This window comes from Aythya marila (assembly GCF_965140915.1).
Source record: "Aythya marila genome assembly, chromosome: 2".
Classification (NCBI taxonomy): Eukaryota; Metazoa; Chordata; class Aves; order Anseriformes; family Anatidae; genus Aythya; species Aythya marila.
In genome coordinates, this window is record NC_139043.1 from 100,645,550 (window position 1) to 100,661,230 (window position 15,681).

At 32.6% G+C, this 15,681-nt stretch overlaps 1 protein-coding gene across 1 annotated transcript in view; it reads right to left on the reverse strand.

The window, feature by feature from the left end:
• Positions 1–3,977: 3,977 nt before the first annotated feature.
• CDH7 (cadherin 7) overlaps positions 3,978–15,681 on the reverse strand; it is a gene marked incomplete at its 3' end in the record, with an annotated part of 89,364 nt that continues 77,660 nt past the window's right edge. Inside the window, exons 10-12 of the mRNA XM_082754439.1 lie at positions 14,732–14,849; positions 12,011–12,262; positions 3,978–4,471 (exon numbers count right to left, since the gene is read on the reverse strand). Of these exons, the coding sequence (XP_082610565.1) occupies positions 3,978–4,471; positions 12,011–12,262; positions 14,732–14,849 (864 nt within the window). The remainder of the gene's footprint in view (positions 4,472–12,010; positions 12,263–14,731; positions 14,850–15,681) is intronic.

Sequence of the window (15,681 nt, forward strand, 5' to 3'; positions counted from 1 at the left end):
GAAGTAGGAGAAAACAAAACTTTTAACTTTTTTTCTAGTTTTGGTTCAACTTTAAGCTCATTGTTATGATGTACAATTGCTTTATGACCTCAATTAATCAAGCAGCCATTAAACTCCATTAATATTTACATCGCTTCTAGGAATAAGAATTTTAATCTGATTCTATAGTAAAATAATCCATGGCTTTACAGCATTGTAGAAATAGTAGTTCTTGACAAACTTCTAACAGATATTAAACTATTTTTGGTAACAATATTAAGAGGGGAAAAAAAAAAAAAAAAAAAAAAAAAAAGTAAAAAAATAAGGTTTTATTGCATGGGCAGTCTTAAAAGTTTTGCCTGAGTCCAGAAATAATTTTCTACTATACTCAATCAGATAATGACAGAAAAAGGGGGAATGGTTTTAAACGAAAAGATTAGAGATTAGGAGGAAATTCAGAGGCTGGTGAGGCACTGAAACAGGTTGCCCAGAGAGGTTGAGGATGCCCCATTCCTGGAGGTGTTTAAGACCAGGTTAGATGAGGCCCTGGGCAACCTGATTTAGTTGCATGCCTGCCTGTGGCAGAGGAGCTGGAACTAGATTATCTTTAGGGTCACTTCCAGCCCAAGCTATTCTATGATTCATTCTGTGACAATGTCAATCAAATATTCTGTGAATTAATGGGGATAAATTTGAGGGTAGGGTTAATTTGTTGGGATATTTAATGGTTTAATAAGGCATTTTAAAATAAACAGTAGGTGGGTGGAATTTTTAAATATATGTATGATTTTTCACCTTTTGGATTCAGAAGAGAAATATGTACATGTAAATTTAGTCTTAAAAAAAAACCTCTTTAGTCTTAAAAGACTGTTTTAACTGTTGTTAAAAAAAAAAAAAAAAAAAAAAAAAGACATCCACTCTTTACAATAATGTAACTGCTGAATTGCTCAATTCAGTAGATTTTACACTGGTCAAAGCTGAGTCTTGCCTTAAATCTTTAGGGTATAATTCAGATGGTATGATTTATATTTTACTCTAAGATGGATGTTACTGCAAAGGTTGACAGGTTACTCTTTAAGGAGGATTTGAGGCCTGTAGGTGGATACCACAGCTCTTCAGAAAGTTTAGCAAATAAATAAAATAGGGATTCTTTTTTTTTTTTAAAGCTTTTCTAATTAATCTGATCAACACTTCCATAATTTTTCAGAGATAGAGAAAATATTTCTTATATTTGGACAGTAAACTATAGATTATGACATCAGATTATACAACATAAATAACACTAAAAGAAAGAATTTGAATCAGGACCTTAACCATGAAAACATATAGACAAATGGTAACTTACAGAGAGCATTATATTATGCAAATGTATATACTATGGTAACATCTGTCACTGAATGTAAGGGATTTCCCTCTTTCTCTTTTGCTGAAATAATTGTTAATAGGTAAACATATGTAGTGTAACAAAAATTTACTAGATTATATCAGAACAGCAAACAAATATATGCAGGATTTTTTATGGCATTAGAATGAAACATACTTCTTTCCACAGAAAACAAACACTTACATAAAACTAATGCAGTTGAGCTATAGGAAGGGGGGTTTCTGTGTTTGTTTGCTTGTTTTTGGTTTTGTTTGTTTGTTTTTCCCAGAAATATACCATAGGAAAGCAAGAAAATTGTGTTTACTCTAAACCATGTTTAAATCTCCTTTAAGTGTTATGTGCTACAATCAGCATCTTTTGACACCTTAATCTTAGTCTTCCCACAAACAAAAAGTAGATTAATCAAAAACTGTTCTCCTGACACCTTGCTGATCTAATACCCAATTAACTCCTGCAGTATTTTTCACTCTCATTGAACTATAAACGTGGATCATTCTCTCTTTTTTTCTTTTTTTTTAATTTTTATTGAAAATCTTACAGGTATGACTAAAAGTCATAGGCAATATCTTTCAGTTCCATTACAAAATCTGTCATATATATATATACATATATATATATATTTAGTACAACTAGAAGCAAATCTACTGAATTATGAATCAATGATTGTCTACCAAAGTGTAACTCAAAATTAAACATCCATGTTGCAGATGATTAAAATTATTTTGCTTTTCTCTGATGAAGCTGAAGGCCACTTTCACATAGTTAATTGATAATGCTGGGCTGCAAAAAAAAGCCTTAACGATAATTTTCATTCTCCCAGCCTTGTGTCACCCATACATTTCAGTACAAGGATCGTTCTTTCAGAAATATGTACTTTTGGAGTGATCATTCTCTATGTAGTACCTTCTATTCACAGATAAAATCCTGCAAACAATTCTGAATGACTCTCAGTAATTGCTGGCAAGTCAAATCATTGCAAGTTAGGTACAAGCAAAAGAGTTCATAGGAGCATAATCTAATTTAGGAACTTATCTACAGATTATCTCAAACAAAATAATCTGAAATAATACTTAAAAACACTACTTTACTTGATTATATGCCTTATTGTCTAATAATAAATCATGAAAGATAAAGTATAAATAGAATAATAAAAAAGTTATCTTATTCTAAGAAATCCTACTTCAAAACCATACAGTATTTTAAGCGACAGCAGTTTTCTTTCTGTTTTGGCACTCCTGAACCAGTGTAGAAATTATGTATACTGAGTTAACACCTTTGGGGAAAATACATATGTGCAGAAAGATCTAAAGATGGTTTCTGTAATTAATACCATTACATTGCTTAACATAAGAAAGAAATTTAAGAGTCTTTTACTGTCATCAGCAGCAAAAGATAATGGGAGGGGGAAAAGCAGGGTGTTTAAAGTCTTTGAAGTATATAGGATATTTGACCTTGAAAATTATATCTTGCATTAAAGACACACCCAGCTACTCTGTGGTCTTCTTTCCAGAACTGCAATGTACAAATATTTTATTTAAATGTCTCAGACATTGTAGTGGCTCAGAAGAACAACTGTGTGTCCTTGCGGCTGCTCTCATTTCTGAGAGATGAATGGTGGGCTCAATTGCTTTACTGTAATTTCTCTATTTCCACGCTTCATTTATCTGAGACTGGAGAAAAATCAGCATGTTCTGACAAGTCTAATACCATGAGGCAGTAAAATGGACCTGAATTTAGTGGAGATTAGAGCTCCAAAATGAATATAATGCTTTATGTCAAATAATAATAAAAAAGGATAAATTCTCCTGTACAAATCAGAAGAGATAATAAAAAATAACAAATAGATAGCAACATATTTTCTATACCTACATGGGCATCACGAAACTTTTCAACCTTGAGGATACCACTCCATATTTCTGATTTTATGTGGTCTGTAAACCACATCAGTAAGTTGATGACAAACATGGAGTTTCTTAGAACAAATAGTAATATGTATCTCTTCATATATATATTCATAAAACTACCCAGGAATTTACAGAGACTTTCAATTAACTAAATTTGAAAAAAGCAGGGATAAACAAAAAAATGATCTGGGTTTTTGTTTGTTTTCATTTCTGTACTTCTGTTTTTGGTTTAGCAAGCTGCATGCAGCATTGTAAAAAAAGTTTGCTAAAAGGCCTACATTTGCAAATACTATATATTGTCATATGGTACTGAATTATATTTGTTAATTTGCTTCTTACACTTATATCAAAGACTTTGTGTTCTAGATATAGCAATACTGTAAAGGCATCTACAGAGTGTAATCGACTCATTAAGGTTACAGTGCATAACACTCTTGAAAGTGAGTTGCCTCTGAAGGTATCTTATGAAGCTATCTATTTGAATGTGTCTGAGCATTTCATTTTATCAAAAATGCCTCAAATGCTCATATGCTATGTGGTCAGTGCAATCCCTAGGACAAGTTTAATGAGGATATGTTCCACCAAGTCAAAAAGAAAAAAAGAAAAAAAAATATTAAAAATGGAGAACTATTTACAACTTTCTTCTGTCTGTAAAGTTGAGTTTTTTATTTTAGTATTCTTCAGTGCATTTTCAGAGAAAGGTTCCAAGGCTATGAGTACAAGCAGTCTGGTCCAGTCCCATACATATCTGCAAGCCTTTTAAAACGAGGGCCCCAGTCACTGAGGTAATCGTAGTTCTGGTCAGAGTTTGAGCTGATCGAATCTAAGGAGCTGAGTGACTCTGCCACTGAGCCATTTCCCTCAAAGGCGTATGTCTGCAGGGAGTCATAGGGTGGTGCGCAGGGGTCCACATCAGCTTCTTTTAGTCTCTCCCAGATAAATTCCCTAAAAATTACATTATCTGGGATGCTTTTAAAAGTTGGTCTGCTCAAGAACTGAATCTCAGGTGTCACGTCCCTCCTGGTCTTGGTGTCTCGGATGATGTTGAGGTTTCTCAAGGCAGCCATGTCAAAAGCCTCAGTGTCTTCTTCTCCACCACCCTCATCATCATACCTGACAATGTTCTCTCTGATATCTCTCTCTTCATCAAAAATGAGGGGCTCTTTTTTCCGTCGCCTCATGGTGACAATCAGCAAGACGAGAACTGGAATGCAAAAAGACTGAAGTTTTAGCAATGCTAAAATTTGCTCATATTTTGGTAGTGGTTGAAGCACTCATTAATTTATATGGATAACGACACAAGGAGTAGCAGGTAATTTATAGAGTTAGATTTCAAATCTAGCAGGTTATAAAATGGCTTTTAAACCACTTGCTTTTTAGATGTTAAAGAATCTATTTCAAAAGCCATTGTGAATTAATGTTTTCTTCTCTAACTCTATATCCTATGCTATCTTTTAAATGCAAATTTTAGTACTGTTTCAGTATGAGTGTTACAATGTCATAGCTATGAAATAATAATAATTAAAAAAAAAAAAACAACAATATTTTTTTTAATTAAAAAAAAAAAAAGACCTTTTCCTGTACTCTTAATTGCCCAAGCGGTAAAAGCACATTTGCAAAGTAACTGAATAGAATTTAATGACCACAGTTTGGGAAGTCACTGAATTAAAGTATATGGCCAATCTCTGCTGGGAAACAAACAAACAAACAACAAACAAACAAACAAAAAATCTTCCTAGACTGGTGAAGACTTAATTATTAAGCAATGTGTAACATAAAACAGTCTTAGCTCGTGGATTAAAAGAATATATAAGAATGCACTTTCCTTTTAAGTGCAAAGCGCTGTTCTTCAGATTTATGAATTACTTCTAATGAGAAATTCTAGGACTGAAATTTGCTGGATCAGCCAGTTCTAGAAAAGGTAATCATTTTAGAATTATAATAGAAAAGGTAATCATTTTAGAATTAAAATAGAATTATAATCAAAATAGAATTATAATTTTTCATCAGACTGAAAGCTAATATTAAATGTCAGTGACAGCCAAAAGAACTGAGAAAAACAAACTCAAGATTCATCTTTTTCAAATACAGATTTGGTAGAGAAACACCATTACTGATACACAAAGTATGGAACCTGCAATATGAATATTGCGCCCATATGTGGGACATGATGAAATGTGAGTCATATTAATCACAAAGTGATTAATACTATCCTGTAGCATCTCGATAACATTTGCTGAGTTAATGATAATCCTAGAAAAGAGCAGGCATCTCTATGACTGTAAAAATAATGGTACATTGAAAAGTAAGTATCATTCCATATTCAATTTATCATTCCTTATAATATTATCTATATTTTTAATGTTAAGAATATACTATTTTTTATATTCAAATATCTAAGGTTTGCTATCGTTACTTACAGTACTTTGATATGCCTACTAAATTCCGTATACATTTCTGAAAAAAGGAACAACTGGTTGAGATAAAATTAAGATTGATATTCTCTAGGCTGTCTCAGAAATGCCCTCCATAAATTTAATAATATAGAATATTGTTGAAAGCCTTTCTTTTCAGGGAGGAACATTTGAAAATCATTATCAATCTAGTCATTGTGAGACATGACTTAGTATAGGGATCACTTGGTTAGAATTAACCAGTCATTCAGAGATTGTACATGTAGAAAACTGCTATATTTCCACAGATATTGTCATAATTTCCTTTGGAGTGATGCTTGTTTAAAAGTAAAACTGGAACAAGTTCATTTTTTCCCTTTTAAAAATATATTAATATATTAGGAAAATATTTTTAATTTATTTATATATATATATTTATAGTAAATATGAGGTACAGGTTCAATGATCCATCTATTAACAGATGTCTTATGACTTTATAACACTTCAATATCATCATCACTCTTCCACTTTTTTTTCCTCCTGGCATCTCACTGAATCATGTCTTGTGTATTAAATTCAGGAGCCACTGGTTTGGGGCACTTTGCTTTCAACAGTATTTACATAAGTAGTTTGATGATATAGGAGTTTGACCTTTAAAGTGTTTTTTATGAAATTTCAAAACATTTTGATCATTGTATAATACAAATTAAGTTGTAAATTATAAAACAGATAACATAAAATTATCATCATTATATAGACAACAGTTGGATTCTACTCTTACTGTTTTTTCCTTATTATAAAAGGTATTTTTAAGTGAGAGACAAATTAGGTTGTTGACAGTACTAAAATACATTTAAGTCAAGATTGCTATTGATTTCTATTTTTTAAGCATTTTTAAAATTTACCGACACATTTTTTATTGCCAAGTAAGTAAGCAGATAATCATTTCCTTTAATCAAGTGCACATGTGTTTTCACACTACTGTCATTCTTAACAGACTTAATTTTCAAAGTTAAATACGTTTAATAAGTGAAAAATATGAAGTTCAGTAGGTAAGTCTGGCTGAAGGTGAAATAAAGTCATGATGCAATGAGTGTTTTATGTAGTATTCCTTGTACATCACATCCCTGTTTGAAGTCAAAAAAATATGGAGTCTTTCTAAAGGTTAAACCTTTTAGCATGTAGATGGCTTTATGAGATTATTAATTTATCTCCATTCCAACAGCTATGAACAATAATGTTTAACCTCTAAATGAACAAAGCTTTAGCTGCATTTCAGCAACTGCACAGATGTATACAAGTGCAAACCAAATTATACTGGTAACTAAATCAAGTGAAAATGATTTGTAAAGCTTATCCATTTCTCATTGTCATTTTTCCCTCTACATTTATCACAAAAGCAGAGATCAAGTCAGTGACTGGCTGAACATCTAGAGAACACAGTATCTTAGAAAAGAAATAAAACACAGTGAAAAAGCTTTAGGAACACATGTATTGTACATTTTGGCCATTGTCTCTATACCAGCACAACAAACTGATGCCAAGCTGATGAAATGTCAATACTGATTTTGTATGCAATTAAAATAAATAAATAAATAAATAAATGATATTGAAACTAATAATTATAAATGAATAACTAAAACTAATAGAGAAATATCTAAACTAACCTTTTGTTCTGGTTTACCAGAATTGTTGAAAATGTTTATTTTGTTTAATAGGTACAACAACTGACAGAACCTTGGCATTTGTATTTATATTATCTGTGATAAAATGTAATTTTATCTTTGTGTTGGTATAACTACAATCACAGTATCAGTAGTTTCAGTTCACCTAAATCAGTTTTTAAACTAATGCCCTTGAATATAAGAAAAATTTTTTGTTTGCTACATTGCATTGTGCTTTGTGGAATTATTATCAAGTTTTCACTTTAGTGTGATCTTGCAAAAAGTTAGGTTTAGTTTACCTGTGCTTCTCTGTTTTAGCATTAAAATTTCTGTTTGTACTCAGGGCAACTACAGTGTCATTGTAAAGAAGCTATAATAGCCCTCAAAAAACCTAAAGGAGAAGCCTACACTCAGAAACAGGCAGAGCTGTAAAGGGACAGAGCTAAATCACAATCATTATCATACCCTGTATACTTCGCTCCTAAGCCTGGCATTTACTATAGCAGTAAGCCATGTCAGCTGCAAATGAACATGCCATTGCTTTATGCCTTAGGTGTGTCATGAGTTATAAAGCTGAAGATTGGAGACCCTCAGCCATCCGAGAAGCACACTGATCTGTTTAGTTACACATTGCAGTTACTAGTACAGTCAGAAGAGATTTGAGAATACAGAGGCCAAGACTCAGGAAATGTATATTTAATTTCCAGTTAACAAGCTTCATGTATAACTGTTGCTTAATCAGTTTAGATTGCTTTTTGCAAAGTGTTGTAACCTTTGAATGCCTAGACTGAGTAACATTAGTAGGCTCTATAATTTTCAGAAAACAGGTTCTGCATTGCATAGTCAGCCACCTTTTAAATGACTCAATTTGAATTACCTCCAAACTGAAACAATTATTGATTTATCATTTTTCAACTGTAAGACCCAGTCCATACATACTGCATTGTCCTATCCCATATCCATTTTACCCATTTAGTCATAAGATCCTTATTACTAGTACTGTTTCTTCCTGTTTAAGAGTCACAAAATTACATGGCTGGTTGTATTAGGCTTTTGTAAGTAATACGTTAATAATTTACTTGTCCCTTAATTGAAAACAAGTAATACTTTAAATCTGTATTTTGAAAGGTAATCAACCTATCATTAACTTGTAAAATCTAAAGCCAGATTAAGAGGAGGTTTGCTACATCGTTTTGAGAAAAATGCTGGGGCTAATAAATTTTATTCTGAAATATGGAAGATAAGAATAATGAATTTCTATTGCTTCAATACAAATAAAATATTTAACCTTTCAAATATGATTGGGTTATTTACAGGTGAATATTCTTTGTGTATGTATGATTTTATGTATACATTTTATGCTAAGCACTTGTTACAAAAGCAGTTATTTTGTCTGGAAGATGCTAACTGAAAAACAAATTACCTTGAATTAAATTACCATATAATTTTAAAAGGAGGTAAAATTCCTTTTTATTTCTCTAAAAATTATGTACAGTCTAAAATTAATACAAACTAGCTTTTCATATGCTTTTAATAGAATAATTTGCAAGCAGGTTTTTTTGTTGTTTGTTTGTTTGTTTGTTTTTCTTTAAAACACAGCCTCACTGCAGAGTGAATAATTATAGAGGTTTTGGGGTAATTAACAAAGTACTGGTGAAGCTTGAATGTGGAATAAAATTTAGAATTTAGTCTCCATAAATCAATCTAAGAAGGAGAAAAAAGTGGTAAAATGTTTATAACTTTTAAAATTATTTAACTTTGAAAAAAAAAAAAAAAACTATGCTACATTATATGTGATTATAATAAATTGGTATAATGTAGTAACTCTTTTTCTTCTTGCAATCACTGAAACCATTGTGCTTGTCTAAAATTGATCAGTTGTTTAAGTAAAAATAAGAATACTAAGAAATCCCACTGAGACAATCTGAGTCTTCTTTGAGACAAATGGTTATTAGGCAAAAGGATGTGTAGGGAGGAATGAATATCAAGGCATATAATTCTAACTTTAAGCAGATAAGAGTTTGTTGCAATTTCAAGATATTACAACCAGAATGCATTCATTCATGACAGTTATACAAATCTCTCCTCTGCTTTGCAACTGAAACTTACATTGAGATGACATTGATGAATGTGACTAGATTTGCAGTGTATTTTAAATTTTAATCAGAGGAAAAAAAAAAAAAAAAAAAAAAAGTTTTGATCCAGTAACCTGTTTCCTCTGATAAACCCTTACATGAAAATGTACATTGCTTGGTCCCAGCCCTGGAACCACACAAGTTTAAACTTATTTTTTATGTAGTACTAGTTGATCTTCATTATTTTATTTCTTTATTTGTTTGGTGTTTTTTGTTTCCTCATTTTTGATTTTGTTTGTTTCTTTGCTTTCCTTGGGAATTAATGTAAAAAGAAAATTCCGAGCATTATTGCCATTCAGCTGAGCCAGCAACTGCGTTCTGGGAAGAAATAAGAGAAAAAGAAAGGCTCTGGAACAAGACAAGCAACACTTGATTAGTGTTTCACTGGTCATCAGTGATTCTTTGGTACCTCTTCTTTATTAAGACTGATACCAGGTATCTGAGTTGCAGGATCCAGCAACTCAGTGCAGGACTCAAAGCCAAGTTTAGCACAGAAACACAGACTAAACTGTGCCTTCAACTCTGAACTGTATCCAGAAGGAAAAGTGATGAGATTACATAGAATTATCTACTTGGATAAACAACAGTAACACATTCAGATAGCTAAATTTGAAGTCCAATTCTTTGACAACTAAAATCAATGGTGAGGTGGTTGTCTGTCAGATTCATTTTCGGTGCACAACCGAATTTAAACACTATGTTCGTATAGTTTATCCTCAGTTCTTTACCAAATGCTTGTTCAGCACAATCTAGAAGTGACTGGGATAAAACCTCAGGTTACCTGATTTATTGGTTGTGTTTGAGCTGTGCTACACTGAGTGGAATAAGCAGTCTCTGGCACAATGCTGTGTTTCCACCGAACAGTCTTCTTCAACACATATGGTTCATATTTCTGAGAAGCTCATGCCCAGGCCAACCTAACTTTTAGCTACAGTAGTTTCTAATGCATTATTCAGAAATTCCCTTGTTTATATATAACAGAAATGGTGACATTTCAGTTTGGGTTTAAGTTAATTGCTATCATTACAGAATTCTTAAATACATTGAACCAATGTTTTCAACAGGTGATTAATGTCAATTAATGTCCATTAATGTCAATGCCAGTTGATACAAGAGAAAAGCCTAACATTATATATTTATTTGAACATATTTTTTTCCTATTTGTTTCTATTTACCTGCATGTGCAAATAAAGTTCATTTGGGAATAGATATGGACTAGAAATATTGCTAGGAGAAAATGTATGAAAAATGTTGATTAGAATTGTTGATTATCATTCACTTGTATTTCTCCTTAAGCCTTGGTCTTTACACATGATGAGTGAGATTAAACAACCTTATGTGTTTAGCTTTTTTTTTTCCTTTGGTCAAAAAGCTGAAAAACTTGGGAAATGTCTCCTATACACAGACATTGAGTAAGTTGTTTGGGTTCATTGTAGAAGTAGTGATTTTTCTTATTCTCTAACAACAGTACAAGAAGATTTCTTTTTCTGAGTCATTTGGAATTGTTTGTAGCAAAAGAAACATTTCCTTCTAATGGCTTACTGTGAGGTGAATCAGTCAATGAGAAATTTCCCATATGTGGTTAAAATACTGGCTTGAACAAAAATGCAGACAAAAATCTTTTGATTTGATTTATGATCACATAAATTTGAGGAGACTTCAGTCTTCTCCTTCCCCTTAGGCTGATATGTGCAGTAAAGGAATAGACGAATCTCTTCAGTGATAACACTCGTGAGAATTCTTGTGTGCTGATTCAGGACCTTTTTACAGTAGATCTCCCTGACAATAAGTAACATTGCACCTCTCCTTATCTGCATATCACAGTTGCAAGGATGATCCTTCATCTTTATTCCCTGATTTGTACCTGTGTAGTATCATCTAGGCATTTTGTTTCAGGACTTTTCATGAAATGAAAAATGCTAACAAAACTAAGCTCTTGACACTGTTCTGCTATTCACAAGCCGGTTTCTCCCCTGGTCTTCTATCTAGCAGTGGTTTCACTGCACAACATAAAATCCAAGAGAGACACCAGTTGCAGGAGTAACAAAAGATCATTCTGTAGAAGATGTTCAATTGAATAAGATGATTTTAATCAGTAAATTATATCTGTTGTATTTCCTGGGTATCTTTTGTTCTCTACAAATCAATTTTTGAAAAAAGTTGCATCTCTGAAAAGAACACACACTGATTACAAAGTAATTAATCTGGAAAAAAACAGCTTTTATACTAAACTAGAGAAATACATACATAAACTACATTTTTTAAATATTAAATTTGTTGTAAATAATATTTTTTCTTCTAATATTATTTCATATGTACCTCTGGAGTCAGCTTAAATTAGAAAGTATCTGATCTTGAAAATCACAGAATGAAGGTTTTGTGTGGCTCGTGATACAAAATGTTGTTCTTCCTGGAATGTGATTAATTTAGTGATTAAAAATAAATAAATAAATAAAATAGTGTGTGTATATCTATACATATTTTTTATTTTTTCTTTTGCTAATTACAATACATTGCATTGAAAAAAAATTGTAACAGAAAGAAGACTTACCCAGCAGCGTTAATACACAAGCCAATATTGCTATCAGGGCTCCAGTGCTAAGTCCTGCAGGCAATATGTATGCCTCTGCATTGCATGTCTGAGCAATACCATCTGCATCACAGTCACAGACTCTGATGGTGAGTGTATTAGTGCTACTTAGTGAAGGTGACCCACTGTCCACAATGAATATTGGCAAATAAAAAACAGATTGTTCCTGTCTTCGGAAGCCATTTCTTCTGGTTAATACTGTTGCAGTGTTATCTATATAAAGGAATAAAAAGATAAATGTAAAATACTTGGCCTTTCAAGAATATAAGTCTATAAGAAATACAGCCTTTCTCTCAGAAGACTTTAGAAACACATTTTTGTTATTTCAATGAGTTTATATTGATCGTATTTTCCTTAATCTGCAGAGGTAGGATTAGCTGAGAATTCATGTTCAACTAAACAAAAATATTCCTGTTGTCCATGAAAAACTATTTCAAAATCGCAGAGGTCTATTTGTTTTTAGTATGCTTACAGTTCCACAGTCTCAATATATAGCTGAAGATGAGAGTATTGTAAAAGAGAAGAAAAAAAAATCACACTTCAGTAATCAGTTTAAGTATTTATATTCATGTTTCAGGTCTAATTTCCATGGATCTATTTCAATTATTCACAGATATAGAGAGCATGGAATAAGAGAATATATTCATAGGTGAGTAGGTTCTGAACACCAATTAATATATATTTTTTGAAATATAAAAATAACCTCTTGGAGCACAAATACATGTAATTGCATGTATAACAAAGACGTGTTTGTTTTCAGTCTCAGCTGAGAGTCAGCAAGTTGGCTAATATAATCACATGTGCTTCGATGTTGCTGATTTGGGTGACTAAAATGTCCAGGTGTTCCAGAAAATATGTGCATAACTCACTGTGTTCAATACAGGTTGACCGCTCCTGAGAGGTAGGGAGATACATCTCCTAGAAATGTATAGAAAAGGTTGGTCGGTCGGTCTGTCTAGCTACATGTATCATCTATCTATCTGTCTATCTATAGTCAGATTCATTGATAATCTAGTATAGGTATCTTATTGTGTCATCTATTATGACCTATCTGGCAAAAAAATACAAACATTTCCTCATACAGAACCATGTGAAATATATCTAAAGCTAAAACATCAGAAGAGGCAACAGGTTCTGCCTCGTAACTCCATTGATTTTACTGGCATTGCAATGGTCTGTTATTACCCTTTGCAAATTGTAAGTTCTTTGGAAGATGGACTGTCTTTTTATTGAGTACTTTGCAGAACTTGTAACAGCATCAGAATTCTTAACAGTCTTATTCTAATGCATTTTTATTATTTTGACCACTATTTACAATTTTTAGTTTCAAATTGTATGCTGCTAATATGAAGAAAGTTAAACATGTCAATACTACATGCAGAATAAGGCAATAAATGCCTGTGTGAGAGGTCTTTATTAGGTCCCGTGGACTTAGTGACTGTTGTTCAAGGTCTTTCTGTACAAACAGTACACCTTAGTCCACCATATGCTTCTTTTTTCTTATTAATAATGATCGCTTTGTAACTCTGGATAATGCTGATACATAGAATCACAGAATTTCTAGGTTGGAAGAGACCTCAAGATCATCGAGTCCAACCTCTGACCTAACGCTAGCAGTCCCCACTAAACCATATCCCTAAGCTCTACATCTAAACGTCTTTTAAAGATTTCCAGGGATGGTGACTCCACCACTTCCCTGGGCAGCCTGTTCCAATGTCTAACAACCCTTTCAGTAAAGAAGTTCTTCCTAAGATCCAGCCTAAAACTCCCCTGGCGCAACTTAAGCCCATTCCCCCTCGTCCTGTCACCAGGCACGCGGGAGAGCAGACCAACCCCCACCTCACTACAGCCTCCTTTAAGGTACGTGTAGAGAGCGATAAGGTCACCCCTGAGCCTCCTTTTCTCCAGGCTGGTGCATAGAAGAGCAATGCAAGACTAAGATGGTGTCTATTTAGTGCTACTTGCCTCAGCTAACAGCTAAACTGACTGATACATGCTCAGATGCTATACTGTACAGTGCAACTAATGAGAACACTAATTAGAAGCATGTTCTCAGATATTTAACTAATAAAAACTTGATGTCAACAGGAGTCTTTTCATAAATGTCTGGGGAAATAATAGTAAGAACTCAGTGTAAATGCTTTTGTTTTCAAAATCATTCCTCAGTAGGTAGTATACTTATTGAAAAGGTGCATAAAACAAAACCAAACAAAATAAAAACAACAAAAAATGAGCAAAACAAAAACAAAAACAAAGAAACAAACAAAAAACTTGTGCACTCATTTTTTATGCCCTGAGTTGAATTAATAAAATATTGATTCATGGACATTTTTCAGTTATTGCCCCAAAGTATAATCTATTTTGGATTAAAACAAAACAAAACAAAAATATAAATACAAGGGAAAAATGTGAAAAGACTGCCTTCTGGAAAAAAAAAATACAATAAAAAAGAAGCTACTCTGTTTGGCTCAAGACTTTAAATGATTCAGACAGCAGCTTTATTCCCTTGACGGACAATCTATAAAAGCACTTTTGAAGCTGATTGCACTTTAATTTATGTCCTTACCAGTGTTTATGTAGGTCATTATCAGCATGATATATTCAAAATGAAAGGTGTTGGTTGTGAATATTTACCCCCCCCCAAAAAAAAAAAAAAAAAAAAAAAAAAAAAAAGTTATCTACCTTTGTTGTCCTTAAGTGTAAAATTGTGGTTATTTGCTGCCTCTGCTGTTAAACTGAAATAGAACTGATGGCCATTTGGTGGGTCATCTTTATCAATTGCACTGATTTTCTGTATGACCTGTAACGAAATACATTGAGGTTTCATTATATGAAATGTGAAGAAGCATAAATACATGCACATTACATAACTCCTCTGTTACATATCCAAGTACCAATCCTCTCATGAGTCCTGCTTATATTGTTTTTTTTTTTGTTTTTTTTTTTTTAATTTTCTAAACTCCTACGCATGTAGAGATACTATTACATGTATAATGTGACTCTTTTCCTTACTTTCCCTGTATCTTTATTTACCTTTATTTACCAAAATTTACTTAATTTACTTAATTTACTTTATTTACCAAAAGCAATTCTTTGCAGTGCTTATGAGAGAGTTAGGTCCTGTCATGCACTGGTGTTTGAAGTATAAACTGCACAGCAGTGGAAGAATCATATATTCCAGATGCCTATAACATGGCCCTCTTATAGTTAGTCACCTGTTGCTGTGATCAGTGTTGAGCTGTAATCTTTTGCAAAGGATTATGTTTATGAGCACCCAGTTGAAAAGGAAAAAGCCAAGTCCTAAGTATATTAATATATTCCTTTTTTTAAAAAAAAAAAAAAGAAAAATATTTTGTAAAATTCAGTCAAAACATGTCTCTAAAGGAAAGATTTCAAAATTGCTTACAATTCATAAAGAAATGAATAGTAGAGGTAACAGTTCTGACTGAATCACAGGCACAAGAAACAAGTATTCCAATAAGAACACTCTTATTCTATTCCTGTGCTTCTCATGAATGCAAGCTAACAATAGTGTTTTCTGTTGAAGAGTTCAGTTCTGCTGTACTTTTGAAATGTATAATAGACAACATCTCCCACAGAAAGGAAAATATTCTGGGAGAAGGCCCGAAAGT